This window comes from Amia ocellicauda, chromosome 1 (assembly GCF_036373705.1).
Source record: "Amia ocellicauda isolate fAmiCal2 chromosome 1, fAmiCal2.hap1, whole genome shotgun sequence".
Lineage (NCBI taxonomy): Eukaryota > Metazoa > Chordata > Actinopteri > Amiiformes > Amiidae > Amia > Amia ocellicauda.
Genome location: NC_089850.1, coordinates 44,480,523 through 44,493,288, shown reverse-complemented (window position 1 = coordinate 44,493,288; position 12,766 = coordinate 44,480,523). Strand labels below are relative to the sequence as shown.

At 38.3% G+C, this 12,766-nt stretch overlaps 1 protein-coding gene across 1 annotated transcript; it reads right to left on the bottom strand.

The window, feature by feature from the left end:
* Positions 1 to 328: 328 nt before the first annotated feature.
* On the bottom strand, positions 329 to 12,455 carry dusp10 (dual specificity phosphatase 10). Its single transcript, XM_066706292.1, has 4 exons — positions 12,302 to 12,455; positions 10,187 to 11,022; positions 2,750 to 3,118; positions 329 to 1,379 (listed from the first exon to the last, which is right to left on the bottom strand). The coding sequence occupies exons 2-4, from the start codon at positions 10,974 to 10,976 to the stop codon at positions 1,114 to 1,116; spliced, it is 1,425 nt and encodes a 474-aa protein (XP_066562389.1). The 5' UTR covers positions 10,977 to 11,022; positions 12,302 to 12,455; the 3' UTR covers positions 329 to 1,113.
* Positions 12,456 to 12,766: the final 311 nt, after the last annotated feature.

Here is a 12,766-nt window from a genome sequence, read left to right as displayed (position 1 = left end):
TGAACTAAACATGTCCTCCACTGTATCTCCGATTCATTTCTACACATAAAGTGTTTGATTTTCAGCAGGTAACTATGTATTCTGTCCTGATCATCTAACAGTAATCCGCCTGCTTTCATGACATTTCTGAGAAGGTGCATGCACAAATAACGTCTGATGGATTCACTATAATCTATAATTTAGACTTAAACAGAAGACACAGCTCAAACACACTGCACCAAGAAATGGGTGAAGAGAACTCAAGCTTCAAGGCAAGAGTTCAATGTGATTATGTGTATGGGGAAATACTTGATTTGTGAAATTACTGAAATACACAGACAAATTTGAATGGTTTCATGTCTTTTTATAGAATAAACAAAATGAAATTATACACAGACAACAGTAACACACCAAAATGCTGTGGCAATTTTCTTTTTACATTTGTACCAGTAATTATGGCACTGTATCCAGAATTTAATTAAAATAAAAACAAACAAACAAAAGTTACCTTATTTCTCGTAATGTACCATTGAGCTGGAAGAATTAGCACTCTATTTACACTTCAGGTACAGCTCCTGTTGCATTCCACTCTGAAATTATTGCACAGTAGGCCACAGAGGGCAAGTTACGGTCAGTTCCCTAATTCCAATGTGTTTAAACCCCCATTACCCATAGAAAAATAGAACAAGAACATAAGCACACCAAATAAACAAGTCTCTCAATCATGTCAAGTTCAGTGGCATAAAGTTGCCTCTACTGTGGCCACTGACATTTGTGGCCACAAGATACAGTGAGGAAACAACCCGTTCCCTCGCTAGTGAAAGGAAACATCCGTAGCAGAACCTCACAGTCTTGGTTATTTTTGCCGTCTATGAACCTGCACAGACAAGCCCACTCAGGACAACGAGTCGTTTTCAGTGCAATTTGTAATCCAGGTTTTTGGCCAGCTCAAAACAATAGCAGAATGGATTCCCCACCCACTACCTACCCTTTAATAAAATAACCGCCACTTTTTTCCAATATTTCTTCTTCTTCTGTGACCAATGCCTGAAGCACCAAAGTACAATGTGCCCTGAAGGTGCTGTTAAGAGATCCTGCAGACTCAGCTTGCAAAATACACACCTTCCCCCCTTTTTACACAACAGTCTCCACCCCGATGAGCTTTGGGGTGAGGATTCTGGGAGTGATGCCATTGTTGAGATCCTCTTCAAACTCCAACAACTGTCCCATGAAGTTGAGGTTTGGAGATATAATTGGTCTCCTTGTTTTGACAAACTTGTACGCATCCGTCATGGTCATCCGAGTGTGCTTCATCAAGTAGGCTATGACAATGGTGGCCGATCGAGACACCCCAGCCTGGCAGTGAATGAGGAGTCCCTTTCCACTCTGATGTGCTTCCTCTGGAAAACAGAAAAAAAAAATGCCTCTTTAAACTCCAGTGCTTCAAGTTGAAATACAATATGAGCTTTCACTTAAATAACGATGTGCTTGGGTCCAACTATCCAACACAGAAACACAAGACAAAAATTGCCATGATAAAAAAGTAAATAGACTATAGGAGCTTTCTGTCAGAAAAACTAGGCAAGCAAAGTAAACATTAGTTTAGGTAAAACAGATCTTCAATGTCTCAAGGCAGCGTCCAGTGCAGGAGGCTCTCAAAAATTTTAAGTTGTATTTAATCATCTTCCAATGCCCCCAAAGTGTGCAGAATATTGTTGAAATTTCTATAGAACAGTAGGAAAATAAGATCTAATCCTTCTGAAACACACACAGGAAAGCACAATTCAAATGCTTAACACTGTTGTTTCACACATTGGAAAAATATGGAAAATACCTCAATACTTTTCAACACTTTTTGGAACGATGCATTCATAGTGCACTAAGACTAAGAGGACAGGATGGTAATGAATCGGCAAGAAGAGAGCAAAATAAAAAGGGCTTCCATCCGTTTGAACATTTTTGAAATTAATTTGTTTTCAGGACATTCACGACAATCACGTTGACTGCAGCATATGGTAAGCTCTGTCATTATTAAGTGATTTCTGTGTCTGTTCAGAACAGTACAGAATAATATGAGTTATCTTCCTGTACAAGATTACAGAACAAAATGTATCTTTCAAACTGCTATTAAACCCTGTAAATAAAGACTGCTCGGCTGCTTCCGAGAATCATTTTTACATTTCCGGGGAGGTTCTCACATTATGATTATTGGGAAATACTGCTACACAGAATCAAGAGACATCATGGGAGGTTGGTATGAAAAGTCCTTCTAACAGCATAATTCAAGCTCTGCAATAGTTTAAACTAAATGTTACCATAGAGTTTAACCAATCCATCTATCTAAAAATGTATATTTTAAAATAACATGCAAGACAGAATTTCATTGATTGTCTTACAAAACATATATAAACAAGCAGAAAAGCAAACCTATCCAACATGTCTCTACATTACATAGCCAGCAATATTAAAATGGAGGTTTGACATACGAGATGATGTTACAGGGTGTGCAAAGGAATTTGAGTTGATGTACACGAGTTCTTTCATTTATGATATGGAACAAACACACCACGACAGACAAGGGCTGCTTCCACAAACATATGCACTTCCACGATAAGCCACAAATTACATACATAACATTATACTACAAATACAGCTGATACATCTCACTTATGTAAAACATCTATTTTATCAATATTCCCAGGATTATCACAGAAAGTAGAGTAAGATTATACGGATAGAAAAAAGCATAATAAATTCAACTCTTGCGTACCAATGAATTCAAATGCCTCCTCAAAGTACTGCCTGAGATTTTGCTTGTTGCTATCAGTAGCAGGAAGCCGCTTGTAGTTGAAAACGCCTTGCTCGTAGTGGAAGAGTGGCAGGTGAGTGGTGACGTTGATGATGTATCCTATGTTCAACTTCTGCATCTTCTCAAAGTCCTGAGCATCATGCTCATTCCCCAGGTAGAGGAAGGGAAGGACTGGGGTCAGTTCCGCATTCTCAATGTCAGGGGTGGTGGGCAGGGAGTGAGGTATACCCCCCGACATGGCGGACGCACCAGCAGAGTCCAAGCATTCCTGCAGTTGCATGGAGTTGTCACAGAGGTTCTCGTGGTTCAGCCGGAAAGCACTGAGCCCACCTAAATAAGAAAATACACATAAACCATATCAGTGTAGAACAAGAGCACCTAGTTCTTAGCACTTGAGCATTAGTATTGCAATACAATGCTGCACATAAAGCTGCATCCTTTTCTAAATTCTTCAGGACATTTTTACCCTCTTAAAATACATTTTGATGCATTTTCAACATTAGTGGTTAAGGTAAATATTAAAAAGTGAATTTATTAAATTAGAGGAGAACCACATAGTACTCCTTATACAAACACTTGTCTTTAAATTCAAAATGGTATTTGTCTAGCAGACATTTTCCTCATCATACGCATCACATTTACTTACTGGAAAGCAGATATTGTGACTTTTTCAGTTAGTCAAATGCAGGCCTTAAGCACCTGTTACCATTACATCATATCCCCCTCCCAAGTACACAGTTGCACTGGAGGGGCATAAAACAAAGTAGCAGTTCATGTATTGTTCACATTACAAGCGCTGATGTCATGCCAAGTGATGTAATTGTGTGCACCCACCACATTGCCATAGAAACGAGGCAGGTGGGGAGCCCACATCTACTGCCAAGGGAGGTGTAAACTGTACACTTAGAACAAGCCACAAGTCACAACATAACATACGCTTCATCATATAATCAAATTAGCTACTTTGTAAGTCTAATATCAGTTGATTTTTCTCAATGGGTCTTTGATGTTTCAAATACCAGACTGAACTAAATATGCAACAGCCATGAAAAGTCAGTTAATATGCAAAATATCAACTTAGTTGGGCCACTTATAAAAGCAACTTATGGTATATTAAATTTGTTTATTTAGAGTTAGATCAGTTTGAAAACAAAATTTAAACTAGGATTATATTATATATATATATAAAGAAAATACTACAAAACAATGGAGACGAATACAACCAAAAAAAAAAAAAAAAAGGGATAAGCAACATTTTTACATTTTGAGAATATCCTACATATTATGGGTTAATTTTCCTATTTCACAGCAAAGTTAATGCTTAGTTTTGCCTTAAAATGTGTGAGTGGTATATTTTTGTGAACATTATTAAGTGTTTTTAAATAGAAAAGTTGAATTATACCTCAAATGTACAAAACATAATGTACTGAAATGTTCATACACAGGCATTTTATCAATTTCCTCATTTAACTGCAGCATAGCTTCAGTTGGTAAAACAAGATTGGACATCCCTGTTATGACAATTTTTGAAAAACAGAAAAATGTAATGGTTTACCACTTTCCCTATATTTACCTCGACTTCTTGAGGGAACATGGGACATACCGAGATAATCTGGCTCTCGTAGCATAACCCGAGAACTCCAGTCTTCTAAACCAAAAGTACTTTTTCCATGTATACAGTGACAAATAACAGGTCTTATTTTGAGAAAAAGATATTTCCCAGAATATTCCAAAACCACCACAGAAAAAAGCACCTGGTAGGCTTTTCCCTTTGCTGTTACCCTCTCCCTCACTTCGGAAAGTACCCTGCACTGCCTGACAGGTTTTCAGTGTTTCTTTCACACTCTGTCATCCACTTCCTGTGATTGCTTATAGATAATCTTTTAACTGAATTTTGAATGGGTTTCCTTTTGACTGTTCTCTTCAGGTTCAACAAAAACAACAACATGGCTTGGTAGATCTTCTCACCCTGCATTGTGTGCATCTTGAACCAAAATCATTACAGTTTGTGTCAAGAAGTGAAATTAAAACACTGCCAAGGTAAACATACTGAAGCACAATGTCAACGTGTGTGGATAACTACCTTCTTCAGTAGGAAAGGCCTAGGCAAACACTGTTGAGAATAACTTTAATAAGGGAGAACAACATTAGGAGTAAAGAGCATTGTTCAAGTTTCAATATAACATGAGGGTAATAACATTCATTGCAGAAACTTAGCTATTAATACATATTAAGCATGATTTTAAATAGTAGATGAAAAGTGAAAGGACTAATCAGCATATTCCATTACTGAATTAAATCAATAAGTGATCTATTTAGTCTCCATATTGTATAGCACCTTGACACTTTAATTACTATAAGGTCCATCACTGTGGTACTGTCCTGTGCATAATCTCTGCCTTCCTCTGTTTTTAACTGATAACATGGTGAAAAAGCAAAGCCTGTTCAGGGTTATTGCTAGTGTTGAAATGTTTAGGTTTCAGAGGCATAATATAGCCAAGATGAGGAAAAAGGCTTTGCAGTAATCCAGTCCTGAGAAAAGCATAACATAAATTCAAATTAACATATTGATTTCCAACTAAAACATGAGAAAACAGGAATCAAACACAATAAATGTGATAAAAGATTGGCAAGTTTGCACAAGAGCTGAAATGCAGTGTTTATCTCTAGACCATTTTATTTATTTTAATTATCATTCACCCAGAACTCTAGATAACCTGGAATAACAGGCTTTGGATGAATTGATAAAATAACGAAAGTAAAATATTTACAGACATGAACCCAGAGTGACAAAGGTGTGCCAAGCTGATCAAATATGTGTCCATGACTGTACATCAACAATAATAATTCTAAAACTAAGAGGAGAGATTTCAACCTCCATGATTTCCACAATTTCACCTCCTTTGACAAAACCACAGGACAAATGTAGATTTGTAAACTCGTTAGAAATTACATGGCGATTTTATGTCCATATGAAGCCTGAAGATAAATATACTTTCCACCCTGGGGTCACTATATAAGCAGGTGTGCTGCTGAGTGGAGCATCACTGACGTTATGATGTAGTCAGAGTGTCAGTGTGCCTCAAAGCCTTGACCTATGGGGCCCCAAATAAACTGCATAGTCTGTCTCACAGATGTAAGAAAAGCAATACCAGCAGTAAGCTCTGTGATATGTCACCTAAGGTCCTTGGTGCATAATGTGTGTAAATATTTATTGGACGATTCTGCTAAGCCCAAGACAATGTTCAAGTTACATGAAAATAGTGTGCATGCATGCATGCATCGAAGTCATCAGGAAGACGTGTCAAACAAAATCTCTCTTACATATGACATGCTGGATTCCAGTGGGTGAAGTATGAGCAAGCCACTAATGGCACTAATGAAAAGCATTAGTTAGTCTTGTCCAAGGAGTAAAGACAGACGAATCATGTAAATCGGTCTGCAAATAATCAGGTTTATAAAATCTAATTTAATTTCTACCGAGTGTCTTACGTGGCCTGAAAACAATAGAAGGGGAGGCAGGGTGCCCTGCAGCTACAGCAAAGGAAGGTCTGTTTGTGAAGTGGTTTGTCGGGTTCTGTTAGCTACTCTAGGGCAAGTCTGGGAGGTGTCCATATGGATGACTGCAGCCTGGTAGAAGAACATTATTCTGGGCCCTAGCAGAGACTGTTTAGGAATACAGTCTAGCTGGCACTTACATCAACACAAAGCTTCTTCTCACCACACTGCAGGTTAGTTAGGAAAGACAGATAGGCCTCTGGAACCATAGCAAACATAAAATCCTGTCATCAACCTCAATACAAAAATACAGAACAGAGTCACTGAGAGAGAAATGCTCCCAGAACGTCTCCATAGCCAAGTAATTGTTGATGTGCCCAGTTTATAATTTGGTATTGGTTTATAGTTTTGATTTAATCTGGGCCTCGAATTGTTTGTTCCTTTTGCAGATATCTCTTTTGCAAAAGCACACAAGTTTTTAACTTCTTTGAAGTTCGATAGATTATGAACGCTTAACTTTCAAAGGCTTCCTGGAACTGCGAGTACAACACACTAAAATGGCCCCAACAGCTAAATGCCCTGTGAGAACATTCATTTCCTGTGTGCAACTGTGTCAACCACAAAACAAAACAGTGACAAAATTACTCCTAATGAGTACGTAAAAGTATATATGTACTATTTTAGACACTTAATCTGCAGATCCTGGCAGGCTTAAACAGAACAGAAAGCATTAGTAATACTTGCTATTACAGAATGGCAGAGAAACTACCTTTATTACTCATACTGGGCTAGATGCATAAAACGTCAGTCCTGTGCTAAAGATCCCACCTGCTATTTCTAAAATGAGTTGTATTTACATGTTTTTACTCAATGTTACTGAAAAACACTTCACTATTCAGTTTACAATGATGCTAAAGAAATACAATACAAAAAAATAAACTGAACCATGGAAATGCATTACATGTGAAGAACATGCTGTGTTTTAGTTATTTTGATGTATACTTCAAATGCATGGTAAAAATGGGTTACATATCAGAGAAGCTTCTTTGATTAAATTGTACCATTTACAGAGCTCAATGATTAAGCTGTATTTAACAGTGTACAATCATATTAAATCTTAATTCTAGTCTGTCTGTCTGTCTGTCTGTCAATTGTGAGACACACCACAGCATGCGTTAGCAATTCCTTTAATGTTTGTAATTTAATTTATATAATGAAATCCTGTACATCTCCAGTGCATGACATCATGACAGGTGTAGCAGCAGCTCTGTTGGATAACGAGGATTCTGACATACAGCTCTGTAAAAAATTAAGAGAACACTGCAAAATGATCAGTTTCTCTGGTTTTACTATTTATAGGTATGTGTTTGGGTAAAATTTACATTTTTGTTTTATTCTATAAACTACTGACAACATTTCTCCCAAATTCCAAATACAAATATGAATGGAATGAAATGGCTGCCATACATGTAGAGATGCTGGTTTAAGAAAAAAATGCAGTGGTCTTTTTGTACAGAGCTGTAGATTAAATTATGGCTTTTCTAAGAATGAGAAAAGTAATAGATGCTAAACATACATGAATTGAATAGGAAAAAATAGGCTTTACTAACTAACCTCCTTCAGTTAGCACCGGCTTTAAAAACATGATAAAATTACTGTTTTGGCTTAATAAAATCTTAAAGGTTTATTTATGCAAAAGAGTGACAAATGTATTATTTATCCAAAGATTATAAACTCCAGAATTTTTCAGATTCCCAGTTGGATACATTTTATACTGAAATATATAGACTATTTAGACTTTACTGGCAAGCACTTCTTAAATGACCCCATGGGCTGGCGGGAGATTTAAAAGGTGAGGATATAATTTAACATATCCTACTCTTGTTGGAAAGTCAATTTCAGAAATCCATAAGTGTTGATATTACCATCAATCAACATCATTGTCAAGAACAGTGTTACACGTGAGGTGACAACAGCAATGTTTTGACAAATCTGTATTCTTACATTCTTGCGACAGGTGATCGATACGTGACAATAAAACCTCACCTGATCTTATTTAATGTCTTTATATGTGACGGCCATTAACAGAAACTCTGGGTTTACTCTTCCTCTCCCTTTTCTGGTAACCTGTGCTTATTGACATTTACTTTTTTGGTTTGTTGTTTCAAAACTCTTTTCAACAACAAAGTTGCTAAGCACAATGGGGAACATGGTGTGTGGATGCCTGCATTTTGTAATGTTATGAACAGCAAAATAAACCTTTTTCAGAGGGGTGGCTGTGATTCAGACACATTATTCAGTTTGGAGAAGACTACATATATAAAAAAACTGACCTGATCTACAAATCAGTAGAAAAACAAACTTTGCTGAATTAGAATAGCGCTTCACTAGCCGACAAGTCGAGTCAAGTACAATTGGCATAGATTGTTTTCTAGGTTTCATATGTGTCATATGCATTACAACACTGCACTTCTAGTTGCAAAGGTTCATGCAAGGATTTGATTATTTTAGCCAGTTAATTTTAATTCTGAAAGCAAATGTTTCATATTGGAATTCCACTTGCAGGAGAATAATGAATGTTCATTCCAAATCTTTTAAGAATGGAACTTGCTTGACACAGAATTCCATAAAGATTTGTCTCTTTTAACTAATGCAGCTCTTATAAATCAATGAACATAAATTAGGCTTGGTTATAAATGTGTTTCTTGCTAATTAATTTAGTAGAATGCCAGAATAATTACTCTTTGTGGCAATAGCCCTGAGATGATTTTTAAAAGAATACTGACATGTTGATACACATATGACAGTGTTAATAAAAAGGTGATAGTCTGTTGCTTTCTGAGACCTGCCAAATTAAAATTATACAGAAGAAAATTAAACCTTTATAAGCTCCTGAAATCATCTGCGTGTGCCCTGCTCAATTTTGTATTCAGACAGTATCAATCTCAGCTCACCGTTCCATTAATGGGGCTGGAAATTAAAGCAGTAATTTAAGACTGGGGCCAAGGCCTAAAAAGCTCTGATCATATTCTCCCAACGTGACACTGCACCACAGAAACAGCAGCAGTGTGCCTGCCGTTCAGCACCAAAGATGGAGAAAATGGCACTTAACCAGATGCAGCAAAGAAGGCTTCAAAGATAGAACTCAATGTTTACAAACACAAACCAGGCAATAGACAGGGCAGTAATTTATAACACAGCAGATTACATTACAAAACAGCAGATGTGAACTAGAGAAAGTCAAATGCTTGGTATTTTATTTTCTGTTTCCACCCATGGATTAATACTACAAACAATCCTGCAGACTGAAACTACAGAGATATGTTCTCAACAAAAAGAAAACAGACAGTGACCTTTCAAATATACAAGTCTGCCAGTGTTATAACTGTGAATATTCTGTGAATCACACTTACTTTTCAGTTTCAATATAAAATATGGATGTACATATGTTTTTTGTTTCTGCTTCAGTTTTGACATGGCTTTACAAACTATTTACACACACACACACAAATTGTTTTAAAACTAGATGAGGTTATAGGAGTTACTTGAGGATTTTGTTTCTATACATCATTGCAAATTTAATTGAACTGTAAACCCTCTGCTTATTAATCACACATTTTAAATACAGAATCTCATTATAATAACTTTAGTGGAAAAACCTCAACATCTCCCCTTAAGGTGTACTTGTAACACACCTCTGACCCCCTGTGTGCCTGTTTGAGCATTTGTGCAGTTTGTTATAATTTGTGGTTTAACCTTTCATCTACCCTACAGGTCAGACATGGAAGTCCATCTCATCTGATGAGGGCAACTGATTTCTGATTGAAATATAACAGGTTAAATTCTTTAAGGAAATGTAGTTTTTTCTTACTGTTCCATTACTTTTAAGAAAGTGCATACCTTTCAAAACGAGGGGGTCTTTCCCTTCTCTCTTCAGTGATTCCAGGACAACGTGTAAAGGCTGTGATGGCATCACCCTGTTTGGCTCGTTGGTATTCTCGTCATAAACCACAATCTCTTTGGAGAAAATCCTTTTGAAGGAGTCCTTGCCTTCCCTACAAGAGATCAAGTCCAAAACAGTGATCTTCCCTTGCTGAAGCCTCCGTCGACTGATCTTGTCTGAGCAGTTGATGTGAACTGCCCCTTGAATATGACTCTTATTATACTCCATGAATGGCCGGCAGTCAATGATGACTGTACCTGGGCTTCCCTGGTGGCCCTTGGGGCATCTGCTGATCCTCTTGGCCAACTCATTTGGGTAGATGACCCGGACGGCAGACAGGGACTTCGCTGAGCCAGAAGTGGGGCTCCCAATGCCAGCAGGTGCACTTAGGGCCTCATTGTTGTTGACCATTTGGTTGGTGGGACCAGCAAAGCAGACGCCTGAGCTCAGGTTGGGGCTACTCACGCTGACTTGGCTCTGGGTCTGGCTGTCTTTCTCGTAAGTGGTCACCGTGCAGCAACTGGCGCTGCTGCATCCGCAAGACAACGAGCGCGTAGAGCCGTTGGATGAGGGCATATAAGTGAGATTAGTCGCCCTTATCTTCACCACAGTTGTGCTAATAACCGTTTTACTGGTGGTGGTGACGGAGTCCAGGTAGCTGGTGTCCAAGCAAAGTTTGAGTTCCTGAGGTCTGATTGGCCTTGGCAGCGCCACCACAATTCTGTCGTCTAGAGGAGATGGAGGCATGGGGAGGCTGAAAGCTGGCAATCTATGAAGAACTCAAGAATCCAATCTAGGAATAATAATAATAGAAGCCAATGGCAGTTATCCATTCACGTTGTTCCTGGGCATTATGTGCAGACATCATTTGTAGAAGAAAAAAAAAAAACCTATACACTGACCACCCTTTTTAGAATATGGATTCTGCAAACCTTTGCTTTTCTCACATGAACAGAATTTGGACAATATGACTTATATGACGATAATATTAAAAACGTCTCCCTTAACCGATATCTTGTGTGACTAGGAATCACTTGTTATAATTATTGGCATCTTGAAATAATAATAATAATAATAATAATAATAATAATAATAATATAACAAGTAACAATTAAACACTGTAGGCTATATATGCATGTGTGTATTTGTGCATGTCTGCTTACAGAAAAAAAAAAAAGACAATGAATGGTGTTTGTTTATGCTGTCCTGCTCTTAGAGCCCAAAAAGGAGACACCCAGACACTGAGGCTTGGATCCTGGATTCACAGCCATCCTGCGCCGCTAAATATATAATGGGGTGGCATTGCGCCTCGGTATCAGGCTCAATAAAAATGCCAATTTATTATATTAACACATTCATGAGCTTTACAAACAGGACGCATATTCACGTCAGATCGGAGTTGAACTTAAATAAGCAGCTGGGCATATCGCACTTCGTTGTTGAATTATAGTATACGCATCTTTACAATAACCAACCATTCTTCAGAGCGTCTGTGTTCAGCACAGGTGTTCGGCAGGCAACATATTAAGGCTCTTATTAAGTTACATTAAGAAATACAAATGTCAATATTGTTAAAAGTATATGCATTTGCATCAAACCTGAGAAATGAATTACAATGTCCAGTTAAATGCATGTGGACGTGCAGAGAATACATACACGCATTGAGTATACATATATATTAGTATAATCGATTAGATAAACAAAAGTAGTCTTTATCAATATAAAATGCCATTCCTGTGGATACTGTCTTTAACATGTAGGCTGTACTCTGTTGAATTGCACTGCAGCTTACAATCGATTTGCTTTTGCTGGAGCAGCTTCTCATCATCAACTTACGAGCAGCTGGAATGAGAAACCTACAGGTATAATAATGCTGGCAAAGGCAGCTCTCAAGAAAATCAGGCATGTATCTCACCTTTTACTCCAAATCCGAATAAAAACGCAAAAATATCTTAATTTAAAAGCGTATGCGCAAAATATCACTGAATAGCATCAATTATTGCCTATTTATAAATACACACATAACTTACTTAACACAATCCTTATATATGTGCACGAAAAGTTTCACTTACATGATGGTCAAATGTGCAGACTCCCGACGTCTGTATCCAGTGTGTCTCTATTTTAAAAAACTAATATACGTCGCTGCCCCAATCAGCCTGTCCCATGACCGTGCATCCGCAACATCTTTACTTTCTCCCTGCTCCGCGTCATGTCATATACGAGAGGCTCCACAGCCTACAGAAAAGCTCTGTTTCGAGTGGCAAGGGTGAGGACCAATAGGGGCCCTCATGCATATTAAAGAGATGATAATGCGCCGGGAAAGCCAACCCAGCCGTGGCGGGGCGGGGCGGCGGCTGTGCAGTCAGCTGTGCGCGGCGCGGGACGAGCTCCGGGTCCCGTGTGAGCGCCGGGGTGATGTCATTGGCAGCCAATCAGAAGGCTGGGCCGCCGGCTCGATCCTGAGCGGCGCAGCTGCGCGCTGTTGACACAGTCCGGGCGGCCCGCGCTGAGGCGTGCAGTGCTGCTGTGCAAGA